The 14,167-nt window shown below is 34.2% G+C and overlaps 1 protein-coding gene across 1 annotated transcript; it reads right to left on the bottom strand.

Moving 5' to 3' along the window:
* Positions 1 to 1,258: 1,258 nt before the first annotated feature.
* LOC147079607 (proton-coupled amino acid transporter-like protein pathetic) lies at positions 1,259 to 11,457 on the bottom strand. The gene is made up of 5 exons (XM_085942452.1): positions 11,391 to 11,457; positions 10,001 to 10,150; positions 7,219 to 7,491; positions 4,112 to 4,651; positions 1,259 to 1,762 (listed from the first exon to the last, which is right to left on the bottom strand). The coding sequence occupies exons 2-5, from the start codon at positions 10,120 to 10,122 to the stop codon at positions 1,351 to 1,353; spliced, it is 1,347 nt and encodes a 448-aa protein (XP_085798578.1). The 5' UTR covers positions 10,123 to 10,150; positions 11,391 to 11,457; the 3' UTR covers positions 1,259 to 1,350.
* Positions 11,458 to 14,167: the final 2,710 nt, after the last annotated feature.

Here is a 14,167-nt window from a genome sequence, read left to right on the forward strand (position 1 = left end):
CATTTAGAATAAAGACCTTTATATATTTTTGTAGCAAAGTATCTATGTATCAGAAGTTATTATGTTTTCATCGGAGACTTTAAAATGTAATTTTCCTATGTACAAAATATTATTTGAAATAATTATTGAAATATTGGAATAATTAATGAACTCTTTTAGAAAAGAAGTCATCTAGAGTGCTATTATAGTAAGTTCGGTGTATAATCAGCCCATGAATACACAGCATTGCGTGAGGAAATTGGTTCTGTTGTCGTATGGCGTGACTTTCTCCAGAAGTTTTAATGGGTGCCGGGCAATGTTCAGACATATAATTAGGATTTTCCTGTTTTATAAAAATTTAGCTTTGTTTTGTTTATTTATGTAAATACAGGTAAACCACCTAATTTTTTATCATTCGCATTTGGAAAATTACTTTATTATATAACGGACTTTCGGCTTTAACGGACAACTCCCATAGCCGAAATACGCATTAACCACTTTTAATTCCAATGAATATGTCACTCAGTATAAAAAATTTGCATGGTATTACAAATATAAAGTATAAATACAAGATATGACATAATAATATACACTATTGATATAAAAAAAACTGTAATGATTCACATACATATTACGCTTCAATCCATATGTAAAATTTTAGTCATAGCATCTTATTAGTATTATTTTAAAGTATAATATCGTCACCGTTCAGGCAAAAGTCACGAACCCTGAAAATGGCAGTTTTGAGTTGAGTATGTCACCCGAAGCGTAAAATTATGTTCTTTAAGATGAAAAACTCACCTCGGTACATTAGTTAGTAAAATTTTGCTTAAATCTGAATTATTTGTTTTTCACTAAATGACTTTCGATAAAATCTTAACAAGCAAAAGTCATTATAGGTGAATAGACATTATTGACTCTATAAAAAAAAAATCCTTCGTTATAAATATACAAGCAAAAGTCACTATACTATGGATGGTGAGTTTTACTGATGCTTCTTTTGGCTAACATTGTTCAGATTATTAACAAGCAAAAGTCACCAAACCATAATTTGAGCTACCTTGCCTCCTTTAAAACCTTCCAGATGTTTTAATTAGCATCAAAAAGTAAAAGTACCTTAAAGAAATTATTAAGAAGACATGAGAAAATAATTTAATGTATATAAAACCTTAAAAACATTAAAATCTGATTTTTCCTGCATTTTCAAACTTTCAAATTGCGATATCTCAAAACTATGTTTTTAGGGTTGGTGACTTTTGCCTGAACGGTGACGATATTATGTATGTCGGACAGCCCATTTATTGCTCTCCAGACAGTCATGGTATACTTATAACATGTTGCCCATTCTAGAATATTGCCTTTTGCAATGAATCAAATGATGTCACTCGTGATCTCTCTGATACTGACATAAGTCCCTACCACGAAGCCGAGCATCCCAAAGGCAATCAACAAAAAGTCTTTATACAGCATCCAGCTGCGATAACCGAATCCATCGTCCTCCCAGTATGTGATCAACTCAATTATGGCTGGGAACATCAGCCCCAGAGTTGACAGGCACAGCGCCCCGATCAACGAGATGAATGGGCCGAGATTTGGTATTGTTATCGCTATGATGACCGTGCCGATGATCAGCCCATTCCTTATCACGTACTGCATTATATTCTTTTTACTCCCAAAGTAGTTCTTAAAGTTCTTCCAGATTATTTCCATCGGAACGTAAAACTGCAGACTGTAGGAGAAGAAAATCGATACGGCAATCATCAGCTTCACCGATTGCGCTAGCCTGAAATTGAAATATACAGATTGAACATATTATTTTATTACATAATTAATCATAATCACAATAATATTCTCAATTAGAAAAAATTAATACAGCGTTAATAATTAATTAATTAATTAATTAATACATGGTCGAAAGAAGAAAAGAAGAAGTGTACATATTATATATGCATTAATGAATTAACTACCGTTATCTAAATCACAATATTGTAGGGTAAATGCAAAAAGTTGGTAAGTCTAAAAATCATATGTTGGAGTAATTGCAATTTCAAGTTTGATATGCCCTCAAAAATTAGGTATAATGTTAATTTCTTTGTGCTTTAGGTACCTATGTGCATGTTCTATTACCAGATGACTTTTAATAAACGCAGTAGGTATATAGCTATTGCAATTAATTTATCGACTTTATTAGTCAGCAACATGAAAGATTCAATAAAATATTTTCCGAATACTCGAGTATTTAGATATAGGCATTGGAAAGGTCGCAAAGCATACTATATACACACATTGTATATATTATATCTACTTTCGCCAGCTTACATATTTCAACAAAAGAGATTTTTTGACAATACATATATCTAAATTTGAATATTATATTCATTGCCCCCACAAGGGGGAGGCTGACAGGGCTCTAGCCTGGGGGCCCGGGCTCAAGAGGGACCCAGCGAAGCAATTCGACCAGATAAGTGAGATAAACACACATCATAAATTTCCTTTAATAATAATTGCTTTAAGCTATTTTCCGTCAATAATGTTATTATTTAAAAATATGTGGTTGTACGATACAATTTTTATTTGTTTATCGATACTCAACAACTTCATATTTCAAATGGATGTATTAAAATATACAAAAAAACAAAATATACACATTAATTTTATCGCGTACACCATTTGGAAAACACTACTGTAGAGTGTCACACTGCCTTTATCCTTAGCGATATGTAGGGGTGCTGCCAAAGATCCTAGCCTAGGTGCCCGCTTCAGGATGTTGGGGGCCATGATTATAATAATAGTTATGTTGTGATTTTTATTAATCACAATTATTATCAAATCGTGTGCACAATTTTGTTTAGACAATTAATCGCATGAAAAATTGTAATGATAAAAAGAATAATCCATATCCATTGAACAAGGTTATCGGTTGTCAGAAGTGGTTAAGTATAGAATGGTAATGATAAACATGATTTCGCGCATTATAACAAAAGTGTTTATTCTGTTTATTTATACGTAAAATTATTTCTATTTATATATTTAATATATCATGAAGTACCTATATAAATAATATGTCCATAACATATACAGCATGCAAATACGCTTTGACATTTTAATGGCTTAAGTCTTTTTAATCTTAATGAGTGAGCTGTCAGTTTGAATCAGAATCAAAAATAATAAAATTGAACACCGCGATGCATGCAGAAAACATAATGATAATCATTATCTGCATCTTATGATTATGCACTTGGCTTATAATAATTATAGCAGTTAAAAAGTACAGGTTAGCAGAATAGAACAACCGCGACATGAATGCGAATTTGCAATATCCACTCTTATCGCAACATTAGAAGATTACATTTTTCAAGTACATGCAATATGCATTGCATCTATATTGATATGTACACAGTAGAGTAGTACACAGAGTGGAGGTTTGTATTAACAGATTTTGTTTTTATGAGAAATGGATGTAAGCCACTTGCTCAACCTATTAGGCCCATACGTTGACTCAAACACAAATTGAAAAACAATGTGTGTATTTGCCAGACCCAGGATTCGAACCTGAGACCCACGACGCTATAGGCCAACGCTTAAGCCGCGCGGCATATGAACATATGTAGATAGAGTGGCTACATTTTTCGACAAAATATTTTAGTTATTTTAAGAATATAATTTGTATGAGCAAATGTCTTTGAGCAAGGTCGTTACGAGGATATTTTTGTTCATGTGATGTTGCGTCCAGCAGATATTAATGCAGATTAGGTCAAAAGATGGTCACCAGATTTCACAGTAAGTATTTGAAATAAAATCGCATTTGCATATTGTAAGAAAATTTCAATGTGATTAGTGGATTGCGTCAGAAGGTTAATTGGTAAAGCACAGATGGTTGTGGGTTCAAGTCCTATTCGGTGCAAATATTTTGTAATATGTACTTATGTTTCTGATGTGTAACAAAGATTTTTGAATTACGAATTGGTTGATATAAGTTTTTAAAAAATAAATCTGATTACTAATATTCTCAAAATCGCTTGCGCAGGATAATTAGTCAGCCTTGAAAGACTTACATTAAAATGAAATATAACAGCTGGTATATTACTTATATGCGTCATATTCCTATTTTGGCATTCAGGTTTCAACTTACACTTCATTCTTGGGCAAGTTTAGAGTGATGCTGCTCTCCGTTTCGATGCCGTACTTAAGGTATCCGAGGAATCCGACGATGGCATACAGGGTAACGACGATAAACATGCCAGAATTTAACACTCCTGGACAGCCTGTGAAATGTTGAGGTGTTCTCATATTATTCTCTAGTGGCATTACTACACCGATTCCTTCCAAGGCGAAGATGACTGTTCCGAAGAAAAGAGGCAGTTGGTTCACGGCGGAGAAGTACGGCCTCGTGCTGGGGTCAGGTAGTTCCTGCACCACGTAATATATTGTGACTCCCATGCCTGCCGCCATTAGTATGTTCGCAATCATGGATAGCGGTGCTAAATACTTGAGACTCTTTATCATATTCAATACTATAAGGAACGGCAGCAGGCAACCAATATAGATCCTGAGATCCCAGTCACTCTGCGTGTAGTAGTCCACCACCTGTTTTATATTCTTCGCGACGAAGCTGTTATAGATGCAGCAACATCCAAGTAAGTCAATCACCAGGAATGTGTTTATGAGAGCTCTGAAAATTACACAAACATATTCATATAACAATTGTTTAACTCAAACGATTATTATATAGGACATTTTGCAACGATTAAAACATTTGGTGGGGGATCCATATCATTATTAGTATGATTAAAATAAAATAGTAGTCATAGAAAAATTAATATTGTCAATTAGCTTCGAAATCATTGTTTGCAAATAAAAAACAATGTATCTACTTTATGTATGTCTATACTTTATTGATGATTAAAAGAACAACTGGTTCAACAACAACTGCAAAATTACTTGTAGTTTATTGTAGGTTATGGTGCACAGTAGGCGAGTGCAGAACTACAAGATTCTAAGTGTTTATTTTAGGCGAAACAAAAATAACAATGAAGCAGCTTATAATACCACTTCATTGTTACGTTTGTTTTGTCAAAAATGAACACTTAGAACCTTGTAGTATTAGGCTCGCGAGCAGTTTCCAACGAATTTGGATCTGCTCTCCATTATTAGTTTATTCCTAAGAAATGCATTCGCACGTTTTTTTTCAATCTACTGATTTCGCCAAAACTGTGTCGTTGTAACTCAATAGTCAATAGAAAACATTATTTTACATGGCAAAAGTAGATTTAATGGCATATAAGTGTGTAACGTGAATAGCACTGCACATGTGTGTCTCGTTGACAATTCTGTTAATGTTTGACGTGGGTAAATAAGTTTCAATTCAAAAATAATAACTGCATGCTTGTGATGGTTTTTTGCTTATTTACTTACTTATCTACTGTGATTTTTGATTTTACATGATTATTCATCTAAATAATAATTGTGTAAAAAAAAACTTGTTTTGAATTTGTAATACTGATGCAAGACACTTTTATGTAAGTCATGGCAAATAAATCTCAGAGCACAAATTATAAGAAATGAATGGGTAATGCAAACGATTTACAGCTAATTCAATTACTGCTGTCGAGCAAGGTCTTCTTGTCAACGTGTTAAAAGTGTCAACTAATAAGCCCCTCCTATTTAGTTAATCGCATTTCGACTCCAGCGACTTCCAGTTATTGCTTAGTTGTTGAAGAGTACCTTAGTAACTAGAATGGTAGGTACCTATTTATGTCGTGTGTTTTCTGTTACTTACACTATGCAATTGACGATCTTGACGAATTGGAATGGATTTTACCATAATATAACTAACTATACCAGGTATGTCCAACTTAAAGTAAGTTGTGATCTATTATTCAGTATCAAAACTGTCCATTGTCATTTTTTAACTCAAACAAACGTATTCTAGTTGGTTGAGGACAATTAAACAATACTTATGTTCTTCACCATCACAAAGAAATACTCAATTTTTTTGGTGTTCTTTTAGGCACTCATAGCAATCATTGTCAAACTAGTCTCCTAGTGTGTGAACAGTTTACTGCGAGTAAGTAGAACTACACTTCAGCTTAAATCATGGAGATTCACATATTATTCTCTTTCTCTCACTAATGCGGCAGGCCATCAGTGTTACAATACGGATCAAGTGATATGACGGGGTCACGCGGGCCTCCTAGTGGTTAATTTGAAAACGAATCACACGTAAACTGATAAGAGAAGAAAATACAAAAAGGAATGCTTAATGTCTTCTCTTTCAAAATCTCAATGAAATCATATTACACCAAAACTGAATGTGCACGCTTTTTACATTTTACATCTCAATTCCTATAGGCCTATGAACTATAGAATATAAAGTAATCAATTAATCACTCCACTCAAAAATATTTTGTCTTTACCATTTTACGTATTTATTTGTATTTGTTTGACTGTCATAAAGGCCTAATTATACCAGCAGACTCGTAGATCCAACCAGATTCAACGATCGTTGTGAGCAATCGTCGACTTTAAATAGCAATTACACGGAATGATTCAGCTACCAACGTGATCGTGTTGACGCTTGATTTGATTGGTTTATAGTATACACTCAGTTGTTAATGTTAACAATCAAGACTAAACCATCTTCTCTCATTATTTTGTTACTTTAAATACCAATTGGAGATGACATTTAGACAATAATAACAAGTTGCTGATTGTATTTATTAGGATATTATTTTTGTTTTGTGTTATTATTTCTGTTAAAATAATGGATAAAGTCAGGCATCCTTCATTTCATTATGTAAATGTCAAATTTATGATTTTAAATTAAATGCAAGAGAGGACATGCCACGTGCGGCTACACTTTGAAGCTTGAGTTTAATTGGGATATTTTAGTACGTTCTTGGTATTCTTCGACACGATCATGCCCAAAAAATAGGAATTGTTTCAATTTGGTTACTACTTCAGGGAACGATTCATAAGTGACTTTTCACAATCGGGGGTGATTGTGGCAAATTGTCGGGCCAGACGGTTGGCCTGAGAATCTGCCGATGTAATTTGTGCTTAACAATTTACTGTCCAAATATTCTCTTCCATTTTTTTATAATATGAGGCATCTTTTTGTCTGTGATTTAATTTGACAGCTGTCTTGGCACGATTTACAAAAATCACTCATGTGACATACATGGTTACTACCTAAAACATCACAATGACAGGGATTATTATGCATAATGCTGTGCTTACTTGGCCAGTCGTGAATATTTCTGAAGATGTATTGGTCCTGAAAGAAAGGCAGCTTCCGCAGTCTCCGCGAATCCGAGAGCCGGTGTCCTCCGTCTTCGGCACAGCTCGTGGGATGTTTTTACAAGGATGTGGACACAGTAGGTGCAGATAGCACCAACCACGAATGTCGAGATGAGGCCGGCCACTAACCCAGCATTCAGCATGGCCAGTGGCATAGACAGGATACCACTACCCAAAGATCCTTTCAAAAGATGAATGAACGTATCCATGTCTCTGAAAGCATTATTCATTGTTGTTAAAAAATTTTGAATTCAAGAATTTTATTCATTATTTATAAAATTAACAATATTTATAATCTTATTTGAATGTTACAACAAACGCTAAATGTAATTATCTGATATTGTAATCTTTTTGTTAATTTGCAGACCAGTTTCTTATTTACAATTTAGTTGAGTGTAATGCTTAGTCCAAACCAAAATACATTTGTGGGTGAAAAAATTATACAAATAATGGGTACAGTTCGGTTATGAGGAATACAGCGGAAAACACATTTTGAAAATACCCGATATACTGGATTATTTGTTAGTTTGCGTTAGTTTAGGTAAGGTTAGGTTGGTTTAGGTTAGGTTTGGTTAGGTTAACCCTACAAATAATCCGATATATCGGCTATTTTCAAAACGTGTTTGCCGCTGTATTCCTCATAACCGAACTGTACCAAATAATGTTCTTTAAACATCTGCCCCAACACAAATGCCCATGTACAATCCACTGTTTGAATGTTTTGAAACTCAATGCATGTCCAAAAATTGCTATCCTATTAAATGTAGTTTGGACAGTTTACATCACACATTTTAACACGCTTTAATCAAAACAACGTCATTTTCACAAGACCATTATGAATCACTTCTCTGAATGAATCACTGAATGATATTTCTCCATGGTCACACTTGGTTGTTTATCAGTAGTTTTCCATCCATAGTGGAATACAAAAAAATTAACATCATTTATAATATTAAAATCATTTAAAATCTTCCTAAACAGTTTCTTATCTTTTTCTTGTCGTGCCATCCTCTAGTGAAGGTCGCCCACCATCAGAGTGATCTTAGTCTTATCATCTGCCACCCGGAACAGTTCAGTGGAGCTGAATTCGTACCAATCACGAAAGTTCTTAAGCCACGAAATGCAGCGTCATCGTCTGCTATGCTTATGATTAATCTTTCATTCGATGACAAGTTAGGAAATGCTGTACTTTTGTCCTCCCATAATGTGACCGAGGTACTGCTGTTTTCTGGTTTTGATACGACGCAGAACTTCTCTGTCCTTACCCATTCGATTGAGAGCTTCAACATTTGTTTCCCGATCAGTCTAAGTAATTTTGAGAATGCATCTATACAGCCCCATCTCGAAAGCTTTAACTCTCTGTGACATCTCTTGGTTTAGCGTCCATACTTCCATATCATAGAAAAGAATTGAAACAACATAACAACGTACCATACGCAGTTTCTGACCTCGGTTAAGGTCTCGATTACTAAGGAGGTGTCTCATTTTGAGAAAGGCACTCCTTGCAATCTTAATTCTAGTTTTATTCCCTGAGACTGGTCCCATTTCAGATCCATGTTCCTAAATATGTATAGTGGGTCACACGTTCAATTGGTTTAATGTTAATAACGTAACTTGTGTTGGTGTTTGGTGTCGCTATTTTTGATACTAATAATAATTTTGTTTTCTTAAGGTTTATTTCAAACCATAAACATTGCTAAATTAACCATTTCTACCAATTGATGCAAGCCCTTTCAGTCATCAGCAATCAGCATCGTGTCATTGGCATACCGTATTTTGTTAATAAGTTTCCTATTAACCAGAATTAATACCTGGTGATTCACCTTATGTAAGGTTTCCTTGAAAATAGGTTCTGAGTACTTAAGGGCCCAAATGCCCAACGTAGGTCAAAATGGAGATTTTATAGTATTTTCAAAGCATTAGCCTGAACGTTCCTTAAACGTTGTAATTAATCTATTTATATAATTATTCTAATCTATTACTTCCTTATTCTTAGGTCAATAATTATTATAAAACAATCATTATTCGCAGGATGTTTACACATTTGAATGGCCAAAGACATCGCTTATAATCAGTGTCTTTAGAATTTTCTTCAAATGTGTTAATCGTGCCCATTTTTTGAATAAGAAAATGCCTAATTCTTGTAAAATTTGGGATCACAGAGATTATAAAATATAATTTTTTATCGTAAATATTTCACAATATAATGTTAACATTAATTTTACTAATGGTTTTGTAAATGCGTTTAAAAATTAATAAACCTAAAAAAATCTTAACACCACTGCACATGGATGTACTGAAGTATGACTATATTCTAAAACATTAGATCGAGAGGTTTAAAAGAATACTATTTTATGTAATAAAGATATTTTATGCAGTCATCAAATGTTTAAAATAAATATAAAGGATAATAAGGTTTCAAAATTATATAAATAGATTATCTACAACGTTTAAGGAATGTCCAGGATCATGCTTTGAAAAAGCACTAAAAGCTCCATTTTGACCTACGTGGCGCACGTGGGCCATTAGATAGCAGATATTACAATATAGACCCCTGTCATACACCGTGACGAATTTTTATAATATCTACACTGATTTCATTTTAGATCTTAATATTTGCTTTCTGTTTCCAATTTAGGTTAGCTATAGCTTTTTATACAATGTTCATTTATGACGCACAGATGTGTTCTGGTTTTACTTATAATTTAAAAAAAAAACTTACGATGTGGGATTTGTAACAATCCTGTGCATGAATGGGTCGTAGTCATCATCATCACACACAACATAATTGTTAACTGAGGGGTCTTCCATCAGTGAAGCGGTTGACCCCGCCTGACCTGTCATAACGTCTTCATGGTTGACACTCGTATACCTGAAATTATTAATTGTACAGTAATTAATAACCGAGGTATTCATCAGATTTCTTGAATATAAATATTTTGTTTTAACCAGCGCTCAAAATGGAAAAGTTTACGAACCGGAGCGCTCGACAGTTTTTTTGAAGATTTTTGAATAGTTATCAAATTTTATGTGTATTTTATAAAATTAAGTGTGTTAGATTTTCTATTATATGGCTTATCTAGCTCAAACTGTCAAATTATTTTTTCCACGAGACGGAGCGATAATTTTACCGATTTCACGAACAGGAACGTCGCTCCGGTCCATTTCAAGTCCTGGGGTTTTAACTGTGGTGTGGTTGAACCGTAGCACGTCGGGTGCACTTATTCACACATTTCTCATTAATATCGTGTTACACATAATAATTTTGAAGCACGTAAATATATAAAATTATGTCATTGTTATCGTAATCGATTTTTGGGTTTTCACCATGTGTTCTCACTCCTTCTTTCCTCGACATTTCGGGTTTGTTGCGTAGGCCATTCTCTAGAGTCTAGAGAGTATTTTCATTTCTCCTGAGAATAGCTTCTGCAACGAGCCCAAAACATAGAGGAAAGAAGGCAGAAGAACACGCAGTAAAAACACATTAAGATAACAAACGATCGTGAAAGTCTCAAACATACGTTATTATTAGTTTGAGAGAATATTGAAAAGTTATACTATTACGTGTGAGAGAAACAAATTAGTCAGTCCAATTTCAAAAATATTTCCCTTTTTTACACAAGATTTTAAAAGTCAGGTGCTAGGTGCAGGGACGGTTTGGACATAGGTTGGGGGTATTGCCTACGTATCTGTTCAACAGAGAAACACTCAACATATTATATCGTCACTGTTCTGGCAGAAGACACTAATTCGAAAAAATGACATATTGAGTTAGTTATACCAAAATGTTCCTTATTTCAAACTTTACCGTCTGGAAACCTTCTTAATAAATAAACAGTCTTTATTTTAAAGTCATCCTTTTTACGATTACTTAATAAACTCACATGATAGACCATTTAAAACATTTTAACAACTTCAAAGTCAAATTACTCAAAACAAGTATTCTCCAGTTAGTGTGTTCTGCCAGAACAGAGACGATATGATCATTGTCATTAAGTACATCATACAATTTTCAGTATCTAGGTACCTACTTAATCATCTTTAGAGAAAGTTTGGTGTTTAGTATTAAGAAAACTATATATCGTATGGATAAAAGAATAATTGAAACTAACTTCACTTTCAGCTCAGTAGAATCAGATTTAACTCCATTTTTCCTCGGCTCATACTTAACGACGAAACTCTTGGTCTCTGAAAACAAAAATAAAAATCTTTTTATTGTCATTGCTTGTAGAGATTCTTAAAATTGGGTAGGATTCTTCTTCTTCTTCGGCATATTCGTCCTTTAGCTGGACCATAAGGACACCACGCGGCGCCACCAAGAATCCCTGTTGCTAGTCAGTTATCTTGTATCGTTCCAGGTCATACCACCATACCAGGATTTAATATTGGGGGGGGGGGGGGGGGGCAAGGAGGAGAATGTAAATTAGTCTCATAGGCTCTTTTTCGGCGGTATATTTGTACAGTTTCTCCTAGTTTTTATTAAATTGGAGGCATAAACGGTGGTAACCGTTGAGCGTGTCATCAGCGACTGGCGGATTGGAAGTGACTAACAGCGACCATGCTGGACATGTGCGCCTAGTATGCTAAAACATTACTCAAATATTATCGGCTGTGCTAGTACCTACCCGCTTGGTCTAGAGAGCTACAATATTTATGTCGAATTCCACTGAAAAAAAATGTTCTTTGGATTTACACTACCACCGACTAGTGGATGTAGTCGTTCTTTTCGCCGAATGTTTATCGTCGATTTTGGTTTTTTAATATTCAGGTTCCAAAATATTAATTGAAAATGGACAAAAAAAGTTTTAGTGCATTTAACTTATACACAAATCTACTCAACACAACACAGCCTAATTTCTCGTTTTATCAGTCTTTTGTCTATTGCACTCGGTGTACCTACACCATGACCCCCACATCCTGAAACGGGCCCTCAGGCTTGGATATTTGGCGGCCCCCCTACCTACCGCTAAGATTAAAGGCAGTGTGAAATAGTACATTAACGTTTTTCAAATTGTGTTTTAGTTCAAATTAAGGGTACTTATACAGTGAATTATTGGCGATTTTAATGATGAAGCTGTCAAGTATCGACACATAATAATCAGAAAATATATTGCACAATTATATAATCTAAAATGTTCATGGACATGAAGTATAATAGAAATTAGCGGCGCAGGCGATTTTTTTTACGATTAAAGCAAATTTGTGATGTGCGTTTATCTCACTTATCTAGTCGATCCTCCAGGCTAGAGCCCTGTCAGCCCCCCTTTTGAGGGGGCCTTGGTAATTTCCAAAGTTCAGTCCAATTTTTGTCTGGCAAATCGTCTCGATTCCTTTTCTCTATGGAGTCTATGGCCGAATCTCTTCCACTGAGTAACCACCAATCAACATATTCTGAAGGATCTAAAAGTGTCAAAGGTGGTCTAATGAGTTTGATGAACAAAAGTGCCGAAACTGTTTGGTCTTCAACGAAGCTCTTATTGGACTCATTTGCGAAAATACGCGTTCACATTCACTTGAAGAAATGGTAATAGAATTCAATGCATAGGTAGGTATATCAACCGCTATAGTTTTTCAGGACATGTCTTTTCATATGAGATGATTCAGGAAAATTAACTTGTACTATGTAAGCGCGAATATTGTTTCGTCTAATTGCTTTTGAAATATTAAAAATACCGTGAAAAAAGGTGCCGGAACGCCGTTCCACCGCGTTACATGACAAAAAAACCCTGGCTACACTTATTAAGATATAAATGTTTTAATAATGTGAACGATTATATATTAAAAAAAAAAACAACAACTTGACAAGGTTGACCTATATAATATAAAGAAATTTTAAAAAGTTTATTCAAATAAGCCATTCGTGGTAATAAGTAACACCCCTTCTATGAAAACTCTATGAGTACCAAAGCCTGAACAAAAACGAACCGTAAATGCGAGTGAGTAAGCATTCGGCATGCTTATATCTTCGCACTATGCGTTAGAGTAAGATAGAATGTATATGGCTGAATTAAATATTTTTTTGTAAACGTAGCCGGTAAATATGGATGTGATTGATTACATTCATTTAAAAACTGCGAGCACGTGTTGCTGAAATTTATTAACTTTGTGTTAAATATAAAGTTAGTGGTAATTATTTTAGTTATTTTAGTAGAAAATATGGTTACCTATATTGTGTTAAAATTTTGGTAGCCGTTCTGAGAAGCAACACGATGGTATAACGTTTCATAGTTAAGTTGATAATAATAAAATCGAGGTTCTACTGTGCATTATACGCAAGAAACACGTCTTCATTTTGCCGAGCAACTGGCGCTCTCTTTACCTATATTAGGGATGGCGAACCTTTTTACGAACGCGTGCCAAAATTTCCCAAATAATATTTTTCGACTGTCTGACGTGCCAAGCAGTTTATCGTGGCGAAAAAAAGTTTTCTATAAAAATATTTTTTAAGAATTCCATAATAAAAGTTATAATTGAGTTCTTGATATTCCACGTTTCACCGTATTTCTAGCCGAAGGCATATCTTTTATTCTTTGAATATTTCTGTCTTGTTTTCAAAATTCTCAAAGAGATCGTGTAAGCATTTGAACCACTCTTCTTTAAAATTATATTCTCCATCACTGAACGGTTTTCCATTTTTAGAGATTATGTTTGAGTCAAAATAACAAGCAGTTATTAATTATATTTGAATGACTGCCGATAATTAATAGCATACGGTTTTTTGATTGAATATTTTTATTTTTAATTACCTGATCCTAAGGACCGACCTATGCAATTCTATAATTACATTAAACACAATGATTGTTTTAGGATTTGCCTGCTATTTTTTATACAATGCGATTTGTTATTTATGCATGAATTTCGTCGTTTCCGTTTGCGCATCGATTGGTAA

The sequence above is a fragment of the Rhyacophila brunnea genome, unplaced genomic scaffold, assembly GCF_057557595.1.
Source record: "Rhyacophila brunnea isolate RB1 unplaced genomic scaffold, BYU_Rbru_1.0 scaffold_1, whole genome shotgun sequence".
Taxonomy (NCBI): domain Eukaryota; kingdom Metazoa; phylum Arthropoda; class Insecta; order Trichoptera; family Rhyacophilidae; genus Rhyacophila; species Rhyacophila brunnea.